We start from the raw sequence: 21932 nt of genomic DNA, 5'->3' as shown, positions 1-21932 counted from the left end.
ACACTCAATGAAATTCAATTTCAGTGTCCTAAAGTAAAGTTTTATTGGCACCTGTACAGCTGTACCCTACTCCAGCAAAACTGAATATTTGCGGCAGAGACCTGATGGCTTTCGGAGCCTAAAATATTTACTATGTTGCTCTTTACCTAAAAGATTTGCCAAATCCTATCTTATTTGATTCTTGTAACATTTTATCCCTTTCTGCTAATCCCATTTTATCTACGCTCCCATTTTCAGTCCCTTTCTGCCAATGAGAAGTCTGAATTTCAGAGAGGTTATGCCACGCTCAGGGTCACACAGCAAAATCTAGGAAAGGAACTCAGAGATCCTGACTCCTGTGTTCAGGGCTAGAACCCTCCTCACTTTTTGTCTGCCTGAGACTCGACCGGGAGCCCCAACCTACAACCTGTTGCCCTGTCGTAGTGGAGGCTGGTCCAGAGACAGGGACTGCACAGTTTCTCCTCGGATGGCCTCCCAGGGCACCCTGCCAGGCCTTTTTTTTCCCCTGGAGCCTAGCCTGGCTCACACAGGCAGCTCTGTGAGGCTGTGAGCCGGAGGCCTCTCTGGCCAGCCGTGTTGGGTTACCCCAGTGACATTCAATTGTTCCTAAAAGAGGAGGCCCATTTTTGGCAGCTCCTGGTCCTGGATTCCGGGAAGCTCTGCCTGGCTCCTCTTCTGTTTGCTTCTAAGCAGCAAGTTGGCCTGTATCTTTTCCCCCTTACGTAACTCCGCCTGTAGCTCTGAGTCTCCGGTCACCTCCACGGCTCTTGGAGCCCAGGGAGCCCAGGGCCTCATCCCTGGGAGGAGAGCCTGGAGTGTCTGCTCTGTGGTGAAGGACCCGGGCCTGCGGGGCACTGGTACTGCCCCTCTGCAGGCTCCTTTGGTTAGGAGCTGGGAGAACAGGAAATGTCCAGCACTGTTGGGGTTCAAATCCTGGCTCTGTCATTTAATGGCTGTGTAATTTGGGGCAAATTTCTGAAATCGATTCTCTGTACTATGGCGACAATAATAAAACTGCTTGTATTCAACGGCGATAGCAAGTCTTCCCGCTCTCCAGACAGCTCACACGCTCCCCTGAATGTGAACCTATCTTCCTAAATGAAATAGCAACACCAGCTCGTTTAATGCAGGTAAAAGGCTTAGATAATGGCACATAATAAGGGCTCCATAAATATGAACAATTGGCCAGGTGAGGTGGCGCACACCTGTAATCCCAGCGGCTCAGGAGGCTGAGGCAGGAGGATCGAGAGTTCAAAACCAGCCTCAGCAACGGGGAAGTGCTCAGCAAATCAGTGAGACCCTGCCTCTAAATAAAATTCAAAATAGGGCTGGGGATGTGGCTCAGTGGTCGAGTGCCCCTGCCTTCAATCCCTGGTACCCTAAATAAAACAATAAATAAATATGAATGATGATTGTTATTAAAATAGTAACTATGGTTATTGGCACAGGTCAGGCATCCCTAATCCCAAAATGTGCAACCTGAAATGCTCCAAAATTGGGATTTTCAGATTGGAGGTTCTCAACTGGTAAAGCCCATATTCCAAAGCAAATATTCCAAATCCCCAAACTCCAAAATTGGAAGTTACTATGGGCCCCAGCATTTCAGACAAGGGACACTCAACCTTTAGTCACTAGAAGAGAAAGGTCACACTTGTGCCCAAAGAGGTATGAACAGTAATGCTCTATTGTCTTTCTTTCTTTTTTAGGGGGTGGGGTGGGGGTGCTGGAGATTGAACTCAGGGTCGCTTAACCACTGAGCCACACCCCAGGCCTTTTTTTTCTTTTTCTTTTTCTTTTTTTTTTAATTTTGAGACAGGGTCTTGCTGAGTTGCTGAAGCTGACTTTGAACTTGCCATCCTCCTGCCTTAGCCTACTGAGTGGCTCAGCACAGCAAGTTGAAAATCTTCCAACTGTTTCTCAATAGGGGACAGATGAATGCATTAAGACACATCTCCCCTATGGAATCCTGTGCGGTGATTCAACAGAAAAAGGAGAGCCAGGTGTAGAATCCCAGCAACCTGGGAGGCTGAGGAGGGAGGATGACAAGTGTGAGGCCAATGAGGCCACTTGGCAAGAGCCTGTCTTAAAATAAAAATAAAATTAAAAAATAAGGGCTGGGGCTGTAGCTCAGTGGCACTTGTATAGCACGTGTGAGGCATTGGTTTCCATCCTTAGCATTGCATCAAAATAAACAAATAAAATAAAGGCATGCTCTCTATCTATAGCCACAAATTTTTTAAAAAATAATTAAAAGTAAAAAAAAAAAAAATAATTAAAAGGGCTAGACATGTAGCTCAGAGGTAGAGCACTTGCTTAGCATGGGTAAATTCCCAGTACCCAAAGGGGAAAAAAAAAGAAGAAGAAGAAGAATGAAGTAGATCTGTATGGCTCAATATGAAAAGACTTCCAAAGTACAGTGTTCAGTAAAAGAGAAGGAAGTAGCAGCATACAGAGAGGGTGAAAATTTACATAAAACACAAAGTGGTCCACCAGCTTCACATATTTGTGAATGCTCAGAAAGAAGGTGTTAGGTCAGTGTGGTTGTCTCCAGTCACATGTGGCTATTTACATTTAGATGCAAATTAATTCAAATTAAGTTAAATTTAGAGTTCCTCAAAGCCCTCAGTCTTCCTTGAAGTGCACCCATGGCTAAGGATGATGTTTCCGCTGTTGCAGAACATTCTACTGGATGGTGCTGATCTGGGTGGAAACAAAGGCCACTGATAACAGCAGTCACCCCGGCATGGGGGCAAGGGTCACAGGAATCATTATTTTAGACACACATTTATTGCACTGCACTGTGCCGCAGGCCCTGTCCTCAGCACCGGGACTCCAGCCATGGCTGAAACAGACCCAGCAGCGCTGCCGGGGTTTGTCAAACGGAAAAGTGGAGCCCAGGGCCTGGGTAGAGAATGCGGGCAGGTGACTCGGGTAGCCATGAGACATCCTTTTCATTGGCAGACATGATTTTTAGATGAGGAGACTCCTTACTTGTATAATTGGCACTTTGTAAAAGGAAACGAAAGTACCCCAGAGAGGAAACCAGGACTCCCCCTGGCTCGCACACTAACGTATGCTACGCAGCTTGACATTTCTGGTCCATTTCTTTACCTCTCCTGTGTGTTAGCCAAGAGCTCTGGGCCACTTGCCTGCCCTCCTGGGGTTGGCTGCATCTATGATCCTCTCCACCTGTCCAGGAGATCCACAGAGCCCCCCAGAGGTTGAAACTACTGCAAACCGCCTCTGGGCACCTGGGCTAAAGTGATCCAAGCTCCTAAGAAATGCACGCTCTGGCAGCGAGGACGGACACGACATCTAGCAAGTGCCTGCCTTCCCTGGGCCCCTTTACTCATTCATCCTCAGGACAACTCTGCAAGTCCGCATGATCTCCCACCTCCAGTTTACAGATGGAGAAACTGACACTGATTACTATTTTGGTGGGGGAGATACCAGGGATTGAACCGGGGGCTCTTTAACCACCGAGCCACATCCTCAGCCCCTTTTTGGATTTTGTTTAAAGACAGGGTCTTGCTGAGTTGTTTAGAGCCTCACTGAGTTGCTGAGGCTGGCTGTGAACTCCTGATCCTCCTGCCTCAGCCTCCCGAGCCCTGGGATCACAAACATGGCCATGCGCCCGGGCTCACACCTGATTATTTAGTGGGAGGCTGGCCTTCAACTCGGAGGGCAGCCTCCCGAACCCCGGGTCTGAACCCCCTGCTTCAGCACGTGTCGCCTGCAGCCAGCCAGGACAGAAAACAGATGCAACCAAGGCTTTGTGTGTTCAAGGCCGTGTCGCTCGTGTTTGGGAGCACAGACCAAGCAGGGAGGAGCTCTGGTGGAGGATATCGGAGGCTCCCTGCTTCTGCCTTCACCAACCATTCCCTGGACATCAGAGCAACCCAAAGCCAGTCCGGGCTTCTCCGCTGAGAGCCCCCCCTGTGGGGCTGGGGTAGAGCGCTGGCGAGGCCCGGGTTCCGTCCCTGCACCACAAAACAGAACAAGCCACGTCCTCCTGCGGCCTGCCCCACATCCAGAGTGAAAGCCCAAGCCGGCCTGCCATGCCACGGCCCTCTGCGATGGCCCTGCACCTGTCCCCAGCCTCGCCCTCAACGCCCGTTCTCCACTCCAGCCACACGGGCCTCCTCGCTGCCACTCTGACCCGCCAGCTGGGCGCCGGTTCCTTACGCGCCCTAGAATGTCTTCCAGAAAACCTCCAGAGTCTATGAGTGTCTCTTGGCCAGCAAGAGTGGGATGGGGAAGGGAGAGTCCCAGGGAAAGACGTCGCACACAGAGAGAGCAAGCACGCCTCAGTTCAGAATACAGGAGCACAGCTGTGTTCCTGAGAAAAGAGACAAAGTACGAGGTGGCAGGTGGGCAGGGTCGGTCAAGGCAGAGTCCGCAGCCGCCATTGGGGCTCTCGTGAGCTGTGCAAGGCTCCAGGGCAGAGGAGGCACATCCAGGTTTGCTTTCCCAGGCACTGGGTCTCTGCAGAGCCTCCTTGCTGCTTGTGGCTCCCGTGGTTTGCCTAGGAGGGACCCTCCGACTCATCTCCATCACCAACTTACTCAATAGCTATTTAACAGGCACCCCTGAGCTCCCCAGGAGGTGGAGATGCAGCAGCAAATGTGACTCTTTGGTGGCCAGTCATCAGCCTTCTCTTTAGACAAACAGTAGAAATGACTGGCCTCAAACCTGTGATCCTCCTGTCTTAGCCTCCAGAATTGCTGGGATTACAGGTGTGCACCACCACACCTGGCTTCAGTCCCTATTTCTGCAAATGGGGATGAAAATGTTACTAATTAATAGGGTTGTTGACTGGATTAACTAAGTTAATACGCATGACATATTTGGTCTTGTGTCCAGCTAAGTGCCGGCTATTTTGATTGTTGCTGCTCCTGCTTTCTTCTTTCTTTCTTCCAGTTGGCCCTGGGAATTGAACCCAGGAGCACTTTACCACTGAGCCGCATCCCCATCCTTTTTCTTACTTTGAGACAGGGTCTCCCTACGTTGCCTAGGGCCTTACTGAGTTGCTGAATCTGACCTGGAACTTGAGATCTTCCTGCCTCAGCCTCCTGAGATGCTGATTGCAGATGGATGCCCCCACACCTGGTTCATAGATCCTTCTCTCTCTCTTTTTCTTCTGAGTTCACCGTGCTAGGAATCAACACCAGGGCCTTGTGCATACTAAGCTCTTGCTCTACTGCTGAGCTGCACCCCCAGCTGTGTTTCTTAAATAAGTCCAGGGGGGCCAATCTCCACTGGTCAAAAACTTTCCCACCCTTTGAAGTATACAAGAAAGATGTTAAGCTACAAGCTTGGGAGTTCAGCAGAGCCCCTGACCTCTGGCACGAACCTAGATACATTTCTGTTGCTTATAAGCCACCTGAGCAACCCCAAAAGACAAAGCTTGGAAGTTGGCACCAGAAAGTGTGGAGGAGTTGCTGTTACCAACATTCACAGTGTGGAAGCAGCTTTGGGGCAGAAAGCTGAGGTATCTAGGAACAGAAAGTCATTCGGATAAGAAATGCTACTGGAGACTGAAGGAAAGGCCAGCCTTGTTATAAAGTGACAAAGAACTTGGCTGGGTTACGTCCACATCACAGTGCTTCACGGAAAACAGAACCCTTGTGCGTGAAATTGGCTACTGCAGGGTGTGGTGGGACATGCCTGTAATCCCAGTGCCAGGGGAGGCTTGAGGCAGGAGGATCGCAAATTAGTGAGACCCTGTCTTGAAATAAAAAGCGGAAAGGCTGGGGATATCGCCCCGTGGTCGAGTGTGTTCAATCCCCAATTCCTCGCACCACCAAAACAAAACAAAAAGTACATCGTACATTTCTAAGCGGAGCGTTGAAGGTGTGGCTTGTCGTAGATGGGAGAAGACAGAAACGTTAATCAAAAGGGAACTGGAATATCTGGAGGATTCTGAGCCCAGGTACATTGGGGAAAAATGAAAAACTGTTCAGAAGAAAACAAAGGTGTCACCCAAGGACCATCTGATAAGGGTAGTGTGGGTCTGTTGTCCAAGAGAACGGGTGGGGTCGGGAGTGCCAGACCCCAGCAGGAGGCCAGCACAGAACAATCTCAAGGAGGGCTGAAAGCTCCTGTCCCTGCTGCCACTCCAATAACGAGGACACGGTTTTGAGAAAAAGGGAAAAGAAGGTTTATTGCTTTGCTAGCAAAGGAGAAGCACAGCGGACTCCTGTCCGGAAGGCTGCGATTCAGCCCATCGGCAGGAACAGGGGACTTTTAAAGAGCTGACTCCAAGGCTCTGGTGCATGCTTCTGTGTTGGAGCTGTGATTCACGTGTTAATGCAGGAGATGGCCATTTCTGAGACCTGCTGGTGCCCTCCCCAGAGTCTGGATGAGTTCGTTCCCGTGGTGGGAGTGTGCTCAGGGACAGGTGACTCTGCCCAGGATGGGGAGGAAAGGCGATCCTGTTTCCCCTGGGATTAGGGAGGGGGAGAGATTAGGGAGGAGCAGGGAGAGAGGAAGAGAAAAAAAAAAGTCCATTTTTAAAATAAGTGGCAGTGGCAGAACAGCAAGGGCCGTATTCAAAGCTTAAAGTGGTCCAGAGGTGTGGGTGCCGAGGGGCCAGTGTCACCCAAGGGCTCCCCACGCTCCACTTCACCTCCTCAGCCACCCAGCTGTAGCCCCAGGGTGCCCAGCATGGAATGTGCTTTGACCCCCAAAGCTGGGGGTGGTATGGCTACATAAGCTGTAGGACCCAGGCAGAGAGCTGCTGTGGGAACAACAGGATCCCGGAGGGAAATGTCCAGCAGAGCTGTGAGGACAGGGCTGCCCACAGGCCCCCGAATCATGAGTCCGGCCCGAGAGAGCCACAGGCTAGACTCCAACTGCTGAGCTGGGCACCAGCTGCAGCCGGCCAAGCCTTGGGGACAGGGCCACCCGAGGCGTCAGGGCCTAAGTGCGGCCCAGCAAGACTGAGGGTCTGGAAGGTGTGAGCCAACCCCAGTGAGCCTGGGGCAGAGACGTGAGTGGAAGAGTTGGGAGCTGCTCAGGACCTTCCTGTTCCTTCCCTTAGGAATGGGAATGTCTGTCCTGAGCAATCGCCTCAGCATGAGTCACACCTCGAGCTGTGCCCATATCTAATTTAGATAATCTCAGAGAAGACTTTGGACTTAGACTTTAAGTTTCAAGAAGTGAATTCAGACTTTGAGTCTGTTGGGGCGGAAGGAATGTATTTTGCAGGAGAGAAGAACAGGAATTGGAGGTGGGGCAGGGTGGCTGGGAAGGAGCGCTCTAGTCTGAACCTTCCGGATTCTCTGGAATTCATATGTAGACACTGAAGTTTTACTGGCGTGAATTGACAATAGACAGATTAAACAGGAGAAAAGCTACACGCATATATTAACATGAATGGGACAATATCACAGCACAGGAGTCACACACAAAATATGAGACTCTTCAGCAGCAGATGGTTGAGGCTTGAATAACTTTCTGAGCTACATTAATGAATAGCCGTGAATAGGGAGGTTCTTGGGGGATCTTGAGGTGCTGATGACCAGGGATGGCTGGGGTTAGGGGAAAGATACATGGTAACAAAGTTTGCTTTATTTATTTTGTCCCAGGGATTGACCTCAGGGGCCCTCAACCACTGAGCCACATCCCCAGTCCTATTTTGTATTTTATTTAGAGACAGGGTCTCCCTGAGTTGCTTATCGCCTCGCTTTTCTGAGGCTGACTTTGAACTCACAATCCTCCTGCCTCAACCTCTGGAATTATAGGTGTGTGCCGCTAGTCCGGACAAAGTTTGTTTAATTATGTAGATAAAGTATCTCAGGTAATCTCTCTGTTGTCCTCAGAAGAATAGATGAAAATTCTGTCCAGACAAGCAGGTGCCCTGGCATGGAGATCTTTAGTCTAAAAAGATTGGTCAATCTTGCCTGATTAATGAAATTTCATGATTGTTACATTCCTTCTGGGATGGAGCTTTAGAGGAAGTTCCTCCCTGCTCTTTGGGAGATAAAGACTAAGAGAGGAGAAAGTAGCGGACCTGGAAATGTGGCGGGGCTTTAGAGAGCAACCTTGAGGTTGCTTTCTTGGGTTCCAAGTCATCACACTTTGGTTTGGTTTTTCATATTCTCCTTATGATGTGTATACACAGAAACTAACCTACGTGGATTTTAAAGTATTTCCTCAAGCTTCTTATTACTATGTGATTTAAGTTAGCGCCGACAACTTATTCCTATTTCTATTGGCTGAGAAGTAGGAATGGCATCTCTCCTCCTGATGGGGGGTGATAGGGTCAATCAGGCTCAGGTACAGCAGTGCTTCAAGTAATCTTATGTACCGGAATCCTGCACGGTTAGTGTCATCAAATCAGGTTTCAGGGGACAGGAACTCGCCAAGTGATGGAGCGCACCGGGATGGAGTTCATGAGTCCCCTTATTAAAGGGGTTCCAGGGAGCTGCCTCCTGTTCCCCCATTGAGAGCTGCGAGAAGACACCAGCTAACCAGAGCGCAGGGCTTGGCTAGGCACTGAATCTGCCAGTGTCTTGATCTTGAACTTCTCGGTCTCCAGAACTGTGAAAAATACACTTCTGTTGTTTATAAGCCACACAGTTTAAGGCATTTGGTTATAGCACCGCATGGACTAAGACAGTGGGTGGGAGGACGGAGATTCCAGGGGGCAGGTAACAGGGAGCTTAGCAGGCCAAGAAGCTCAAAGTACAGGATGGAGAATCACCAAAGCCACGTCAAGGGACAAGCAACACACTAGAAACATCGTCTGCTCGTGTACAAAAGGGCTAATGGCTCCTAGTAGACAGCATCTTCTTTTCAGAAATAGAAAGAGAAGTGCGCATCCATCCGGAAAGTGACAGAAAATGACCAGAAAAATACAGATGGCTCCTAAACACGTTGAAAGATGCTCAAGTGCGCACATAAAACGAAATGCAAATTAAACTACACAGAGACGCTACTTCCACTCAGTCAGCCTGGTCAAATCAGGCACCATGACAGTTTACTGCTGGGGACCAAATGGTAGGGTCAGAGTGGCAGTTGGGCGGGGTCAGTCACCAGTACAAAGATGCACCTGTTGATTCAGAACGTCTATTTCTGGTCTTTTATCCTGCAGGCAAATCTCCTGTGCAAAATAATGTCTATACTTTGTAACATTGTTAAGGTAAAAAGTGTAGAGGTTGGGGGTGGAGTGGAGGCTGGGGGTGGAGTAGAGACTGAGGTTGGAGTGGAGGCTGGGGTTGTAGCCCAGTGGTAGAAAACCAGGCCACCAGTTCTATCCCCAGCACCAGAACAAACAGATTTAGGAACAACCCAAATATCTATCAGAAGACTAGTTAAACAAATTACAATTTATCCATAAAATTGAATGCTATGTAGCCATAAAAAAGAATTGGCAAAGTCTAAATGTATTGGTACATTATAGGAAAGGCAAAGTATGATTGTATGCTATTCTTGTGTACCAGGGTAAGGGAGAAGAATCTATATTTATATTAACTTTTACATGCATGAAAACTCTGGAAAAATGGACAAGTGTGTGTGTATGTGTGTAATGAGAGGCTGGTAGTGATGAGAACTGGTTCAATAAAAAATAAGAGTGGAAGTTGACTTTATTTATTTATTTTTATTTTTTGGGGGTACCAGAGATTGAACTCAGGGACACTCAGTCACTGAGCCACACCCCTAGCCCCATTTTATGTTTTATTTAGAGACAGGGTCTCACTGATTTGTTTAGCACCTCACTTTTGTTGAGGCTGGCTTTGAACTCTGCTTCCTCCTGCCTCAGCCTCCGGAGCCGCTGGGATTACAGGTTCACTCCACTGCTCTTGGCAGATTTTTTTTGTTACTGGATTTAACACACACTCTCTCTCTACACATACATATCAATTTTATTGAGAAACATTACCCATATCATACAACATATCCATTTGAAACATACAATTAAAAAAGCTAAATAAAACATGCAATTCAATGCTTTTTAGTGTATTCACAGAGTTGTTCAACCACCATCACAACTGATTTTAGAACACTTGTTTCCCCCGCATTAGGAACCCCACTCCCATTTCCCAGCCTCCCTAGACTGCTCCTGTCTACAGATCTGCCTATTCTGTACATTGTCTTAAACGGACTCAAACCCTAATGTGGCCTTTTGCGACTTCTTTCACTTGCATAACGTTTCCAAGATGTAACCTGTAGTACCATGTGTCAGCACTTGATTCTTTTTTTTTTTTTTTGGCTGAATAATATTCCATTATACAGACACAACACATTTTATCTGTTCACCAGTCAATGGACATTTGAATTGCTTCCCCTCCTGGGCTGGGATACCTAATGCGGCCCACAAGTTTTCCTGGGATAGACGTTTCCATTTCTCTTGGGTCTACCCCAGGAGCCAAATAGCGGATTCATAGGGTAACTCTGATTTTAACTCTGTTTGAGGAACCGCTAGATTGTTTTCCAAAGTAGCTGCACCATGTCACACTTCCCTCCAGCAGCGCATGAGGGTCCGGATCTTTGATCCCTCTTAGTACTTTTCCCCTGGTGTTGGCGCTGGGGTGGCGGCCAACCCCCCGGCTGCTCCTCCTGCGCTATCTGCAGAGCCCAACTGTCCACATGTGCAGGTAGGCAGTGCCGCAGGTGAGCCGGGGACAGTGGACGTGGACGGTGCCCTCGGCAGCCAGTGTCGCCCACTGCGTGTCTGGTTTTTAGCTCCCTCTTTTCTCATAACATTATACATATTAATGACTGAGGGAGTTCTGGGTCGCTGGTGGTAACTGCTGCTTGTGCCACCAAGTGCCCAATCGGTATCTCATTCGCCCTTTCGGACCGTGGGATTTGGCGCCCGCAGTTTCTCTGCCACGCGAGGCCGCGCCCAGCATCTTTCTAGAGCTCTCCTCCTGCTCGCTTGGCCAGGGTTTCCTTGGAGCACATTTCTAGAAGTAGAATTTCTGGCAATCTCTGAATGCAACTGGTATCTGGTTGTGATCTTAATTGCATTTCTTTTATTATTTTTTATTTTGGAACAGGGTGTCTCTATGTTACCCAGGCTGACCTTGAACTCGTGATCCTCCTGAGTCAGCCTCCTGAGAGCTGTATTTATAGGCACGCGCCACCACACCTGGCTGGAATACTGAACTCCGATGTAGGCAAGTGTACCAATCTTCCCCCCATACTTTGGGCTTTTTATGCCTGGTTTAAGAAATTCCTTTCTTGGAGTCGGGGTACAGCTCAGGGGTATAGCATGTGCTTAGCTTCAGCACCACACATACACACACACACACACACACACACACACACACAACCAACAAACAAGAAATATCTTTCTCAGCTAACATAAAGACATTCTGTATCTGCCTTAAATCGTCTTTGAGGGACTGGGGTTGTGGCTCAGTGGTGGAGCGCTTGCCTAGCATGTGTGAGGCACTGGGTTCGATCCTCAGCACCACATAAAAATAGATAAATAAGGTATTGTGTCCATAAAAGAAAAATCATCTTAGAGCTTTTGGAAAAACTACTTTTAAAAGTATAATGATGCCAAGGGGAAGCCAGGCTTAGTGGCGCTTGCCTATAATTTCAGCAAGTCGAGAGGCTGAGGCAGGAGGATCATAAGTTTAAGGACTTCCTGGGCAATGTAGCATGACCCTGGCTAGAAAAATTAAATTATATTAAGGAATGATGCCAGAGGAATCTGTAAGATGGCTTTATATTCCTTGAAAGGGGGAATGATTTAAAAACTTGAGAAGCAACAGCTATACCCTCTTCCCATCCTATGGCATGTAAGGGTACCAGAGAAGGCACTTGAAATGTGCCTCTTTGGCATAGGAATATTTTGAATTAAAGGTCACTGAGAACCAGCAGAAAAGCTTAAAAAAAAGGAAACATGTTTTCCTTTTGTAGAGGAAATTCACATTGAAAGAGGAAATTTAGTCACTTTCCTGTCAATTCCTGCGCCCCCTGCCCCCAAGCTCTTTGTCCTATGTTTAGGCCAAGATGTTATTGAAGCCCAAGTTTCACTCAGCCCTGAGGTCACTCAGCACTGGGTGCTCCCACGCGTCCGTGCTGGATGCCTGTGTTAATGACCTTCTGTTTCTACTTCTTGTTAGTTCATCTTTGACTAGTTTAAAGCACCCCAGCAGAGGAACCTCAGCTGGGTGGAAGAAAAGATTTTGTGTCTTCTCTACAGACTTCTAGCTCAGGCCAGAATTATATTTGCTGTCATGTGGGGTTGATTGATCGTGCCTGGGCTCTGGGATGCTAAGACCCTGGACTCAGATTCTCTTTCCCTGCCTTTGATCAACAGCCTTCATTCCTGCTTGTGACCCTGGGGCTTAGCTGGGCCATAACTCCCCCCTTTGGGCCCCCATTTCCACGCTCTGGCTGGCTCAAAGCCCTCCCCTGGGACTCTTGGGACACTTGTGGAGAGAGGGAGAGAGAAGCCGAAACAGCTGTGATTCCTTCCTGAGACCGTGACAATATCTGATTCCTTCAGACACCTGCCACGGCATAATGTTCTTGGCTAATCGGCTTCCACTGCTGCCGACATGGATGGCTTTTCCTCTGAGCGGTGGGTGCTATCTGGAGCCCTGTCCATCTCCTGAGAGTCAAGATATTTTCTCACCCGCTGGTGAATGACTGAGCCTGCCTTTGGGATGTCAGCTCTCGGGGCTGGGTTGGAGTAGGGGCCACAGGTGGCTTGAAAATAGGAACTTCCCATGGGAACTTGCCAGCAACTTCCTTGTCCAGGGCATTTCAGGGTCTTCCTGGGCCCCTCGCATTACTTTTAAGTCCTTTCCCCATCCTATTAAACATAAGAAAATTGCCCCTCCCCCTTGTCCATTAGATGCATGCAATTAGATAGAATCATCTGAGTCCAGAGGCTACATTTGGTAGACATTTTAATTAAACATTGATTATTTTCAATTTGCAGTTGCTTTTTTGATTTTGGAGTCAGTATGGGTTTTCGGGTCTCTCACATCTTTACGTGCCCTTGAAATAGTCATACACTCGGGCTCTGCGTGATGGTGTCCGTTGGTGAAACTGCCCAGCCACCAACTTTCCTTCATCAGACCAGATTGGCCAAGCCCACAATAGCCACAGAATCTCCAAGTACTCGCCAAACACCTTCCTGGGTTTAAAACCACCGGCTGCTTCCAAACCTCCTTTTTTCCTTTACATAGTGTAAGTGGATATTTGTAGAGATTCTTTCTCCTCTTGGCAGAATCAGGGAATCTAGCTGAACTGCTCATCTGTGTATAATCTTGGAATGTGGCCTGAACCCCCTTCTCTGTATAAGACCACAGGATATTTGCAGACCACCAAATTGTAGGTAGTCATGGCCCGTTGGCCTTGCGCTCCTCTGTGTGAGGGGAATATTTAGAGAACAGCCTCCCATCTGTAGGGTCATGAACTATAAGCAGAGGCCCCAGGTTCATCCCATGGGACCTCGACCTCCATCTAAGAAGAATCGGAAAATGAACGCCTTCCTCTGGGCAGAATCATTCATTGTTTGAAGAGTATGCTCCTGCTTTAGAATTGCCAGTTGTGTGAAATCTTTTACAAAAGGACTACACAGCCCATCTCTGTCTGTAAACTATATAACATCGTCAAGCCTCCTTATTAGGTATGAAATCATGAAACATTTCCTGAGTACTTCCTGAGTATAACTTTTGGGGGCAGTAGAACAACTTTTCCTTCTTGTATAAAGAATTATGAAGAATAGCTAGTTAATCATGGAAAGTGTACAGAGCCCCTTCTTGTGACTTGAGTTTTGTACTGTTTACAGACCCCCTGCCTCGGTATAAAATCACTGGATGTCTGCAGAACCTCTTTTCTTATCATGATGGAATATCTTATCTGTGTGGACTTGGAATGTTAGCAAAAACCCCTCCTGAGTGAAATTATGGGATGTGGATTGAGCTCCCTGCCACATATGTGCTCCGGGAACATTGGCTGAGCCCTTGACCATGCAGAGACTCCTGAAATGTTGGCTGATCTCCCTGTGGTATGGAATCACAGGATGTTACTTAAGCACATTCTTCAGTACAAAAACCCTGAAGTCATCGGAGGACCAGAGGGCTGGAAGAGAGCAGAAATTGGACATGTCCATGCTCCATTACATGTTGGAGAGAAGCAGGGGCTAAAAAGCACCATGGGCAGATCATGGAGGGTCTTAAAGACCAAATGAAGGTTACAAATGGTTCTATAAACTATCAAAAGCCACCAGAGTTTTGAGTAGACGAATGATGTGATACCAATTGTGTTTGAAGAAGCTTAATCTGGTAAGAAAAATAGGTAAAAAAACGGAAAGGTGCTGGTTTATAAAAATAATTTTTAAAGACAAAACAAGAAATTGACTTTTATGCACATTTCTTTACTTACTACCTATGGTGGCTTTTGTGCTACAGTAGTAGAATTAAGTAGTTGTGACAGGGATCGTACAGCTTGTTAAAACCAACAATATTTACTATCTGCCTTTTACAAAAGAACTTTGCTTACCAGTGTTCTAGTGGGAAAATGTAGCCTGAACTTTTTTTTTAATGTTTGGGGTTTTTTGGTATATTTTTTCTTATAGCAGTCTCAACTAAATTCATAAGTAGCTCATTTATTCCTTTATTTGACCAATTTTTACTAAACACCTGGCATATGCCAGACACTTATTGAGGCACTGGGAGTGTAAGGATTAAAACAGAATTTTTGCCCTTAAGGACATGTAAAATGTAGCCATGTGGAATTTAAGGAAGGGGAGGAAGAAGCTGGGACTGTTGCAGAAGTCGGGTGAATAGGTGTTAGGTGGTCCAAAAAAGTCCAACTGATTCCTGGCACCCAGGTGGCACCATTATCGTTACTATTATTTTCTCAGAAGCCGCAGTTCCTCAGCAGGCATACAGCGTCAATTCCACCTTTTTATCCCTTTCTTTCTCTTTTTCTTCCTTCCTGCCCTCCTTCCTTCCTTCCTTTCTTTTTTTTTTTTTTTTTGTAACAAGAATTGAATTCACTTAACCACTTAACCACTGAGGCACATTCCCAGCCCCCTTTTTTAAAATTTTGAGACAGGGTCTCACTAAGTTGCTTAGAGTTTCACTAAACTGTTGAGGCTGGCCTTGAACTGCAGATCCTCCTGCCTCAGCCTCCCAAGCGCTGGGATTACAGATGTGCTCCACCTTGCCTGGCTCCATCTATTTCTCTTTGCAACAAGGGATTCACAATCCCACCTAGATTCAAAGGCAGGGGAATTAGAAAAAGTTTTAGAAGAGCATAAGTTGGACTGTGGTCAAGGACATCTTTAGAATGTCTGTTCTGCTCAGACAGACATTGCAGCAAGGTTGTGCTGGACCAGCATCCCTCATCCAAACACTAGGGCTAGATGTGTTTTTTTCTGTGCTGGGGATTGAACCCAGGGCCTTGTGCTTGCGAGGCAAACTCTCTACCAACTGAGCTATCTCCCCAGCCTTAGATGTGTTTTAAAATTTAGAAATTCTGAGAACTTGAAAGGTAATATGGTGTATTCACTAGATATTATATTATCCTTTAAGCATAAATTTAAATATTTCCTCAGTGGGAACATATAAATATTCATATTAAGTGGGATAATGATTATAAATAGCTTTCTGTCCGTTAAGGGCAGGTCTTGTTGTCAAATAAATTGTGAAACAACTTTAAGTTTGTATATTTTTCTGAGGTTTGAATTGTGGCTGCAGATCTATGGAAAACTAAGAAGAAAAAATTGTAAATGACTTAAATAGACCTCATCAGAAAAGTGATTTTAAAAAGTGTGACCTAGTTATATGATGAAATATTATATAGCAGTGGAAATGAATAAACTCGTTTCATGTGTCATTATGGATATGTCTTACAGAAATGATGTCAAGAGAAAGCAAGTTGCAAAACAGTACATTCATAATTAGCTAGGATATGCCAGGTTATGCTGCAGTAACAAATAGCCCCTATATCTGAAGCTTAAAGTTTTCTTTCTTGTTCATGCTATGAGCTCATCACTGGCCCAAGGCAGTTGGAGGAGTTTCCTTCTTGTTCTGGAACTCAGCTGCTCTGTGGAACATGATGATTATTTGGTAGAGGGAAAAGAGCAGCATAGAGTCACTGGTTTTTAAAGATGCTGGCAGGAAGTGACATGTTCCTTCTGCTCTGAGTCTCGTTTCTCCCGAGAGGGGCTGGCTAGCCATAGCTCAGTTGGAGGTTACCAGGGCGAACCTCGTGGTCAACCAATGTTCAGCCCTTAGGAGTTGCTGGCGGGAGCCCCTGGTGGCTGCTGGGTGGCAGTTATCTGCACGCCCGAGCTCTTCATCTGCTACTACTCCTGGAGTTTGAACTGATAGTCACCACTCTGTGATGTTATCTTACTTCTGTGTGTTTATGGATCATGCAATGGCGTCCTCAGGGTGTGGGCCTGGAACCTTCTCTAGGAGAGTCTGAAGGGGTGAACAGGGCACCATGTTGCTTGTGATTTTTGCCTTTAGGCTGGATCCTTTTCTTTGTGTTTGGATGGGCCAGTCTGCAGTTGGGCATTTAAAAGCACAGGAAGCTCAACTAAGCTCTTCTGAGATCTGTCCAGGGACCTCCCTTTCTTTAGGCCACTCCCCTGCTCCAGAACCTCCAAGAGCTCTGTACAGCACACAGGAAAGATCATAAAAATAGCAATGGCCCCCAGGGATTGAGCACCTGTTACATGCCAGGTACTGTATGGACTCCCTCCCAAATCCTCATGGCAACTCTGGGGGAAGGAACTGTATGATCTCCATTTTACAGATGTGGAAATGAAGGTCCAGGGAGGTGAAGCATTTAACTGGTGAGGATGAAAGAGGAAGGCAAGGAAGAAGCAGGACCAGATGGTCACCAGATCTGGCTGGCTCCATAGGCCGGCTGAGCCCCAGGGTCAGGGTCCTGCAATCTCATCCTCACCTCTTCCTGTTCCTTGCAGGGACCAGCTGCTCCAGCCAGCCAGGCCCCCCTCACTGCCCCTTGAGCAAATCTGTCTGATGTCCCTTCCAAGTCAATCTAGAATTCCTCAGGTTGCCTTTCCCCAGTGCCAGCTCAACAAGTCCTGCGTTGGCTCACTTCCCCATCATCCCACAGCTGGCCTACAGGAACCTCCGCTTAGTCATCTCTGCCTCCGCCATGCCCTGCATGTGCTCGGGGCACATCTGGTGTCCTTTCAGCATTTCTTCAACAATTATTGAGCACCTACTGGCCACTTGGCACTGTGTTATGTGCAAAAATATGGCAGAGAATGAGACAAAATCTCTGCCCATGGGAAGCTTAGTGTGTCTTGAGGACAAACATGAACAAGTAAACAGGTCCCTGTACCGTGGGATGCCAGGCGATGAAAAGTGCCACAGAGAGCCACAGGTGGGCCAGGGCGTGGATGGAGAGGCCGGGGACAGGGAAGTCCTGGGGTTGGTGACACTCGCACAGGGAGCAGATGCAATGAGTCTGTTTGCCTGAGGGACTGAGCAGCCCAGGGAACAAAGGAGTGAATACCTGGGTGAGCTGGAAGCCACGTGGAGGGGAAAAAGGAGTGTGAGGAAAGGGTTTGAGATAGGAACCCCCGCCCCCCCGCATCCATCTTCTCCATTTAAAAGTACAACCAACTGGCACGCCTGTAATCCCAGCTACTTGGGAGGCTGAGGCAGGAAGATTGCAAGTTCGAGCCCACCAGATCCTGACTCAAAATAAAATAAGATAAAAAGAGCTGGGGATGTAGTTCAGAGGTAGAATTCTCCTTGGTTCAGTCCCCCAGTACTGCCAAAGGGGAGGGAAAAAAGGGAGAGATGTAACAGGGACTGGTCATCAACATTTACTCTAGATGTGGCAAGGCCTCCTGGCTTCTGTCTATCCAGAATAGACTGGATGTTAGAAGGTTCTTGTGATATCATTGCTAATTTACTTTTTCTTTTTCCCCTAGCACTGGAAATTGAGCCCAGGGGCACTCTACCACTGAACTTTATCCATAGTCCTTTTCATATTTTTATTTTGAGACAGGGTCTTGCTAAATTGCCTGGACTGGCCTCACATTGTGATCCTCCTGTCTCAGCCTCCAGACTTGCTGGGATTACAGGCATGTGCCACGGCACCTTGTAAGGATAACAATTGTTGAATTCAGGTGCAGAGTGTGCACGTGTTCCTTGTATTGTTCTTTCAACTTTTCTGTGCATTTAAAAATGTTTCTTAGACATGGGTGTTAAAAAGGATGATTATAATGGCTATAGGAAAAGTATTTAAAGTTGGATTAGTTTAGGGATTCTGGTCCACAGCCTTTCCTGCACTACCTCACCTAATCCACTCACATCCCTGTGGGGTGGGCAGCCCTGGGTGCATTTCATGAGGGATGAAATGAACAGAAACTCAGAGATAAGTGGTTTGCTCGAGGTCACACAGTCAGCTTAGGCCAAGTCAAGAACTGATCCCACTTCTATCTGAATCAAAATTCCCTGCTTCTCTTTTTAAAACCACTTCTCTCCCATCCCATTTCCCGGGGCTGTTGGATAAGGTGAGACCTATGTGCATTTACGATGTCCTAGGCATTGCCTGTATGCTCAAATCCTCACAAGCACCTCATATGGTCACTACTAATGACATGCCCATTGTATTGAGGCACAGAGAGTTTAAGTAAGTTGCTTAAGGCCGCACAGCTAAGAATGGAAGAGCTGGGAGCTAAAGAACTTGGGCAATCTGGCTCTAGAGCGCCCCTTAAAAGGGTCAAGTTAACAGTGTAAAAATCGCTTTAGGAACATAGAGTTGTTTCTGGTTCTCACAGATCCCTGAGAGTTCTCCCCCTGGCTCTGGCACTCCAAGTCAGGGCCCTGGTTTCAGATGTGTGCACATGGGGGACACTTGCATCTTAGATCTCTCTGGGAGCTTCTTGAAGCTGGTGTGGGTGCTACCGCCTCTCCCCATGGGTCTTCAGCTATTGCTCACTGCCTTCTGAGGCACTCTGGATCAACTCTGGTCTTGAGGTGCTGTGTTAGGAATGGTCCGGTGCTAAAGCGATGGGGTAGGACACCAACCTGCCTACAGAATGAGCTGGGGGTCCAGACAGAACACCAAGCAGTTCACCATCAGTGGTCAAGGCTGCCTTGGGAGACAGACCAGTCTCGAGTGGAGGGGGTGACTTGCTTCTCCTATAGCAATGTCAGTCTCCTCATCTGTACTTGTTCTGTGGGATGTGCACCTGTCTTCCTACGTCCCTTGATTTTGTGCATGCCGGCCTTGGATTCACCCTGGAGCCAGAGGGTGCCTCTCCTACCTCAGGGCCTTTGCCGCCGCTGTTCCCCCTGGTGGTAGTGCTCTTCCTCTCTTTAAGCCGGCTCCTTCTCGCTCTTGGGTCTCAGCTGACGTCCGCCGCTTAGGGAGACCTGCCTTGTCTACTCTAGGCTGTGGCCAACACAGTCTCTGTTTTATTTTGCTCATATCTGCTATCAGTGCCAGATAATTATGCATTGATTCGAGTTTATTCTCCTCCACATGAATGTGAGTTCAAAGAAGACGAGATTTTATCTGTTTTGTTCTCGGCACCAACAACTGCATCTGGCATTCCGTAAACAAATCGTGAATCGAATGAATGAACGACTGAACGAGACGCAGGCCAGGCCGACCCCCGGCCTACAGTCCCGTTCCTCTGCCGCAGTGGGCTGCCAGACGCGCCAGCCTTTGCAGACGGCCCCTTGGCCACCTTCGAGAGGCGCCCGGGCGCGGAGCGGGCGGGCACTGGAGAGACGCTCCCCTCCAGCCTGGGCTGCGGCCGCGCGGGGAGAGGGGCTGTCGCCATTTGGCGACGTTCCCCGCGGCCGCCGCGCCGCCGCGGGGGCGCCGGGGGTCGGGCGGCGAGCGCGCGCGCGGGCCTTTTGCGACGGTGCCCGGCGGCGCTGGCCCCGCCCCCCGCCCCCGCGCGGCCGCCCGCCCCGCCCCCGCCGCAGCGCTCGCTCCGGGCCGCGCGGCCCCCGCCCGCTTCATGTGGCCCGGCCCGCGGCGGCCGGCGGCTGGGAGCGGCGAGGCGGCGGCGGCGGCCCGCGAGGCCCGGGAGGCGGCGGCCGAGGCCCAGGCGGCGGCGCACGGGAGCGGCGGGAGCAGGCCCGGCCCTGGAGCGGCCGCCCGGCTGCAGCATGCGCGCCCGCCGGGGGCTGCTGCGGCTGCCGCGCCGCTCGCTGCTCGCCGCGCTCTTCTTCTTCTCGCTGTCGTCCTCGCTGCTCTACTTCGTCTATGTGGCGCCCGGCATAGGTAGGCGGGCTGCCCCGCGGGCGCCGACCCCCGCGCGGCCCGAGCCCGCGCGCCTCCCCGCCCTGCGCGCCCGGCTCCGGAGCCGCGCCCCGCGCCGCCCCGCGGGACCCCTTCCCGCGCCCCGCGCCGCCCGGGCCCGGCTCCCGGCATTCCGCGCACCGGCCGCGGCGCCCCACCTCCCGCGCATCTCCTCCGGGCGCGCCGCCGCCCGGAGCCCCCGGCCGCCGGTGCCCGGGCGCAGGTCCGCCGCGCCCGCGCCCCCGCCCACCGCGCCGGGCCCCGGGTCCTCCAGTCGGAGCGCCGGGCAGGGGTGTCGCCCGCGCCCCCCTTTCTTCCTCTCCGCCCGCGCCCAGCCTGGCGGGTGGGAAGGAGGCGGCTCCGCGGTGCCGGATGGTCCTCGTTGGGGACCCGGGGAAGTTTGAGTGGGCCCTAGAGCAGGGCCGGGGCCGGGGCCCCGGGGAGCGCGGCCAGGTGGAGGTGGGGGAGCTGGAGCGGAGGGACCGGCACCGGTTCTGCTCAGGCTTGGCCTTTAAAGGGAAGACCGCCTGGGAGCGGACACCCCTCCCGCACCGACTTCATCCGACAGCAGGCGTGGGGGACAGAGGACGCCGAGGTCAGACTGGGATCCCAGCCCCTGCCCGGGGTGACCTTGGGCAGGTGACCCAGCCTCAGCTTTTCTCCTCTGTAAAATGGGGGTACAAGTCCCAACCCCATAAGGTTTTAAGGGTAGAAGTAGATGAATGCTTTTTAAAGCTCTTATCACTATACCGATGCATAAGAGTTTTCAAAAGAGTAAAATCTTTGATTACATGTGAGTTTCAGAAAAGAAGGGAGTCGTTGGAAGATTTAAGGAATGTATTACCTGACTTGGCATCGCCATGGAACTCTAGAGAAAACCTCGGTGTTGGGCGAAAAATGAGCAGAAGATGCTTGCTGTTGGGGGTGGAGCAGGAAGAGAAAATTCTGCTAAAAATTTCTGGATTATTTGGGTGTTAGAGGTGATGGTTTAACTGTAGGGAGAACGCCTTTTAGTATTGTAGTAACTAGTGCCATTGTCTGTTGACTCCCAATTCTGAACTGGCTGAACAGAGAAATTTCCAGATAGAGCAGGAGATTCTTTCCTGATTATCTTAAAAAGCATATTTCCCTTGGTGGTTAATATTGATATTTGGTACTGTAAACTGGATCTGGGAAGATGGAACAGGCAGCATCAGATTACCCTAACCATTTACCCAGTCTTAGGGAAATGCATGCCTCTAGGGAGGTACAGTGCATGGCTTGTTGGCACTTGATGAGTAGATGTAAAAGGATAGGGATTCTGGCAGAACAAGAATAGATAATTAATTAGTGGAATTAATTGAGAAAATAATTCATTAGCATATCGGATATTAGAGTCTCATAAAAGTGGGTGTGAAATGATGGATTGAGACCTAAAGATAGTCTTAGAGCCATTTTTTTCCTCCCTTTGTGAAAGTGATAGGTGTTTCTGGTCTGGCTCCATAAGTCAGCTGTATCTAAAGGGGAAACTGTGTCCCATTGAGAAGATAATCACCCTTTTGATTGGAAAGGTTAGGAGCCAGACTCTCCAACAGAAATGAAACTTAGGATTAATCAGGGTTCCCCAGTGGTAGACTTTTGGTCCATGGAACCCCTGTATGAATAGATGTGCTATTTCCATGCCACATCTCGTGTCACTGAAGGATGTAAAGCACTTTGGTTTT

General features: G+C 49.1%; 1 protein-coding gene across 2 annotated transcripts in view; it reads left to right on the top strand.

Annotated features, from left to right (window-relative positions):
- The window catches only part of B4GALT5 (beta-1,4-galactosyltransferase 5), a 94288-nt gene that overhangs the window by 2794 nt on the left and 69562 nt on the right, over positions 1 to 21932 (top strand). The window contains exon 1 of one of the 2 annotated variants that reach the window (XM_079127043.1): positions 19938 to 20211. The exons of the other annotated variant lie outside the window; for it this stretch is intronic. Within the exon in view, the coding sequence (XP_078983169.1) occupies positions 20097 to 20211 (115 nt within the window). The 5' untranslated portion in view covers positions 19938 to 20096. Of the gene's footprint in view, positions 1 to 19937; positions 20212 to 21932 lie in introns of those variants that run through there. 2 annotated transcript variants of the gene reach the window in all.

The sequence above is a fragment of the Sciurus vulgaris genome (assembly GCF_902686455.1).
Source record: "Sciurus vulgaris genome assembly, chromosome: 2".
NCBI classification, from domain to species: domain Eukaryota; kingdom Metazoa; phylum Chordata; class Mammalia; order Rodentia; family Sciuridae; genus Sciurus; species Sciurus vulgaris.
The sequence above is the reverse complement of the archived record's forward strand: the minus strand, read 5'-3'. Positions and strand labels throughout refer to the sequence as shown.